This window comes from Jatropha curcas, chromosome 1, assembly GCF_041381405.1.
Source record: "Jatropha curcas cultivar XTBG-Jc1 chromosome 1, XTBG_Jcur_1.0, whole genome shotgun sequence".
In the NCBI taxonomy this organism is placed as follows: Eukaryota; Viridiplantae; Streptophyta; class Magnoliopsida; order Malpighiales; family Euphorbiaceae; genus Jatropha; species Jatropha curcas.
In genome coordinates this window covers 8,214,237-8,219,152 of record NC_143151.1, presented here as the reverse complement: position 1 = coordinate 8,219,152, position 4,916 = coordinate 8,214,237, and the positions used below count along the sequence as shown (strand labels likewise).

Below are 4,916 nucleotides of genomic sequence, written 5' to 3'. Positions count from 1 at the left end.
CTGTGGAATAACCTTTTTGTTCCACATTTGAAGGTTTACACAAAGTGTGGGCGACGTGGCTTGCCAACCATGATGATGGGATCTGCAGCAACCTTTGTAGACTGTGATGAGTGTTGGAAGTTGTTATTGGTCACAAGGAAGGGATCGTTGTATGTATGGGATCTACTCAACCGCAACTGTCTTCTTCAGGACTCTTTGGCTTCCCTAATTGCTTCAGATCCAAACTCGTGTGCAAAAGGTTAGATATCTCGTAAAACCATCTGCTTCACATCTAGTATATTATTGTTCTTATTATAGTAGGCTGACAGCCTTACAATATCTTGTTAATTGTGCTGTCTATTTTGTGTACATTTTCCGACATCTGTCCCTATGATTTGGCTGATTATTTTAATTGCTCTTTCAGGAACAATCAAAGTTATATCTGCAAAGTTATCGAAATCTGGTTCTCCCCTTGTTGTTTTGGCTACACGCCATGCCTTCCTGTTTGACATGAATCTTATGTGTTGGCTGAGGGTGGCAGATGACTGCTTCCCTGCATCAAATTTTGCTAGCTCTTGGAATCTTGGTTCAATTCAGAGTGGTGAGCTTGCTGCATTGCAGGTGGATGTTAGAAAATATTTGGCCAGAAAGCCAGGTTGGAGCAGGTATTCTTCCATTGATGAATTTTGTTGGATTTTTTTAAGAATTTGTAGGTTTCATAACTTTCAGCATGCTAAGGAGAAATATTAGCATAGAAGCGTTGCTAAAATTATTCTTTACTGCTACTTACTGCTGAATTTATTGCATAAAGATTGAATTGTAGCTGATTTATTCTCTTTGTCCTGTTTGTGTGATTTTTTCCATGACTATTGAAATTATCGTGATTCATTATTGTTTGTTGGTTAATTCCGAAAATTCTAATTAGTCCTTCGTGATGTCTCTGCTTATGGATAGTATCTCTTTAGGTTCATATTTGTGGATGATTTGACCTGTTATCATGTGTTTTCTCAGGGTGACAGATGATGGAGTGCAGACACGGGCTCATTTGGAGTCTCAGTTAGCATCCTCTTTGGTTTTGAAGTCCCCAAATGAATATCGCCAGTGCCTTCTGTCTTACATACGCTTCCTAGCGAGGTTTTTATCTGAACATTTTGTTTTTTCAAATTTTCCATTGTTGCAGTATTCATGCAAAGTACCTGGCAACTGGCATCTCTATATCATTGTGTAGTAAAGTAACAAGTAGTTGAATCTCATTTGCAGAGAAGCAGACGAATCTCGTTTGCGAGAGGTATGTGAAAGTTTTCTTGGACCTCCCACTGGGATGGCTGAATCCACATCTTCAGATACACAGAATTTGGCCTGGGATCCTTATGTGCTTGTAAGGCTTTCTTTACATCTGTATGCTTGTGATCCCATATTAGTCAGAATATGAATCTTAAGATGGTCAATTACACAATTCTTCTTTTCCTACTATTCTTATTACTTAGCATAATGATCATGTGAAAAGTTATACATTGTTAATATTATGCCTCTAGCAGAGAGTGTATTATAAGATATTGACTTATGACACTCTTAATTGGCCATTTTAATTCAATTAAACGGGCTAATCATTTGTTTAAGTGTCCTTTTCCAATTTGTCAAGATCTCTCATCAAATGGACCTAGATCATTCAAATTATGAAATGTTTTATTGTGGATCAATAATATCTGGTGAACTACCTATACATATGGGAAAGTAAGACTTACATTAATACGATTACAACCCGTATTTGAGGGTTTTCTTTCTCAATTATTTTGCAAATTACTAGGAGAAAAAAATTCAATTAATTTTATTAAAAATTCAAATGAAGTACAAACATTATTTTGATTTTATAATATCTACTATATTTGATATCAGTTTAGATATTCCTTTTTAAAATTATGTCATAATAAATATAATGAAACAGAATAAAACTTCACATGTTGCACTAGTAAATGACCAGTTATGAAGTAAGAAGTATTACACATGCAATCTTATTCTTTTATTTTTGACAAGTTTTTGTTAAGTTTATTCCTTTATTATTTATTATTTATTTATTTTAAACACCACTTTTTTTCAGGCATGCATTTAATCTTTATTTGTCCCTTCTTATATATGCCCTGCTTATTTTTCGTATGGAACTATGCAACATGTGATGAAGTGATGTTTTTGTCACCTGTCTGGAACTATGCAGGGAATGAAAAAACACAAACTCTTGAGAGAAGATATTCTTCCATCAATGGCATCAAATAGAAAGGTCCAGCGAGTACTCAATGAGTTTATGGATCTTCTTTCTGAATTTGAAAGCAATGAAGCTAATCTTGACCCAAAAAATTCACCAAGAGAAAAATTGTCAAAACCAGCAACTAATCAAATGGACGTAGACCAGTCAGCAACAGATCCAAAGAACTGTGCCTCACCACAAAAGATATCTGCCGAACCAGCAACAGATCACACGGGTTCTGCACCAATGAGAATAAACGAAGTCAATCCTACTCCATTAGCAATTGCTCAAGTAGACTCAGATCCAATATTGACTGATCAAGTTATTCCAGACTCGCCAGCTGCAGATACAGGTCCTTGAATTCTTCACATTCTAACTAATACCAGTAGTCTTATAAAAACATTAGCAGGCTAACATGTGATATTGCTGAAAGTGGATCGAGGTGCATGTTAAGGTTAATTCAGTTCATGCCCCCTACACCACTTCATGCCCAGTGACTCTTCAAGGTATTTGCAATGAGAGCTTTCTCTTTAATGATTCTTTGAAGCTGCACGTGTATGTAACAAAAAGATTCTCATTGTTGAGTAGAGATTTTGAATGTCCTTACTTATAGCTTTTGTAATCAACATGGTGAATGTTATTTTCTTGTACAATATTACGCATAAATACGAATTAGATCTTTCGAGTGCTCGTCCTCATCTAACTTGAGAAATGATAGGTTCTGTTGTCAGGCTGTATATTATGTTCATCTGCCTAACTTGAGAAATGGTAGGTTCTGTTGTCAGGCTGAATATTACGTTTATCTAGAGACCTTTCTGAATGTCTAGGTTTGGGTTGACTCAATTCAGAAGAGGCTTAACATACACTTGTCCTGAACTTGTGTGCATATTCTTTGAGTTCTTGGTTTTGTCAGGTCTGAATATTGCAACGGGGTATCTCCTTTTTCTTTTAATGTATGTTTTTTAGGCTTAGCAGCAAAAACCTGCTCTTCTATTGCAGCAATGCTTTTTGAATGGATTTTTATGTTTGCCAAATTTATTTTTTAGTTTTAGCGTAATGGATGGGCGCATGAATTTTTTTACACATTGGTTGTGCGTACAAGCCTTGCCTTTTTGTCTTCTGTTTTTTTTTTCTTTATTTTACTAACTTTTGGCTTTTGTATTTTGTATATTGTATATTGTATATTTGTTAATATAAATTTTAAAATTTTTAAAATAATTATGATTTATTTTTTATTTATTAAAGAAGTATTATTAATGTGGCATTATATGGGAGGTTTAGTTTATGAATGTTCTCATATATTGCACTTTAGAATTTTTTTTTTTTTTTGGGAAAAATATAATATACTTATCAGTATATGATATAAATTAATGATGTTACATGTAAATGATTATGGTATTGAGCATATCTCAAATTATATGTTAAGTGGTACTTCGAGTCATGAAGTATCTGGATATAGATATAGATATAGATATTATAATGTGGATATAGATATAGACATAGATATAATATTATAATGTGCAACGATGTTATTTACAAATTAAAAATGAAATTTATCTGTATACTGAAACACTCAGATAATTTTAAACTAATAATAATGTCAATTAAAAAAAATTATTATTACTGAAAAGATAAAAAATTTAGAATTAATCTTAAATTAACTAATTTGAGATTCTAACAATTATAAAGATTTTTAACATCTTAAATTAGGAAGATATTGTCAACTAGTAATCATTCTTATTTCAATCAGGGTTTTTAATCATAGATGAAAGATATAGTAGTGTGAAATCAGTTGTTTTAGTTTTTTTTTTGTTTAATTTAAAAAAAGAAAAATTAGAAGGATAGAATATAGAGATAGGAAAATGAGATATTTCTTTTGGGTGTTATTTCATTATTTAATATTTTTTTTTGTTTTTATGATTTTCAATATTTTATTTTAATTTTTTTTCAAATTTGATGAAATACTTGAATAATCTATAATATATAGAAAGTGAGGATGGAAAAAGGAATACTGGGACTATTGAAAATAACTCTATTAAATTTTAAATTTATAGATTGACAAACATATTTTTAAAGATCGGTTGAATAAAAAAGATAGTTTAATATAACTAGTTATATTAGTATTTTGTTAAATCTAAATTCAATTAAATAAGTAATACAATAAAAGAATTCAACTCCAGATAAGAAAATTTGAATGGCGGGGAAGAGTTAAAAAATTGTTAAAAGAAAATAAAAAAATTCTCAAATTTTAATACCGTATAAAATAATTATAAATTTAATAAAGAAAAAAATTTAACATAACATGTATTTGAAAAGAGTTTAAATCTACGTCATAATTGATGCGTTTATTACATCTTCAATCTCTCCAATTAAAAAGTTATTTAAATACTATTTTTTTGTATAGACCACCGGTATCTGGATCCTATTATCAGGATCGGCTAATCCAATTCGAGACTTAGTCACAGTTAAGGCTGTTTGCTTCTCTCTGCAAGTGTGTTTAATGGAGATCGAAGTCGAAAGTCCAATATGCGTTGACAATTAAGTAACAGTCAATAGGTAGTAATTTAAATACTTTAGTGGATGGCATAAAATAATTGATGTGACAAAAATGTAGCTGAAAAATACATCTGATGTGGATTGTGGAGAGCCTTCATTACATTTGGAAGCTTTGTGTCTTAGAAAGGTCTACAATTTC

The 4,916-nt window shown here is 31.5% G+C and overlaps 1 protein-coding gene across 1 annotated transcript; it reads left to right on the top strand.

Annotated features, from left to right (window-relative positions):
- Positions 1–33: 33 nt before the first annotated feature.
- On the top strand, positions 34–2,911 carry LOC149498935 (protein HIRA-like; the record flags this gene model as incomplete). The annotated part of the gene is given in 5 exon segments (XM_089722777.1): positions 34–238; positions 404–644; positions 991–1,113; positions 1,240–1,357; positions 2,192–2,911. Coding segments are annotated over 5 exon segments (1,041 nt in total). The 3' UTR covers positions 2,582–2,911.
- Positions 2,912–4,916: the final 2,005 nt, after the last annotated feature.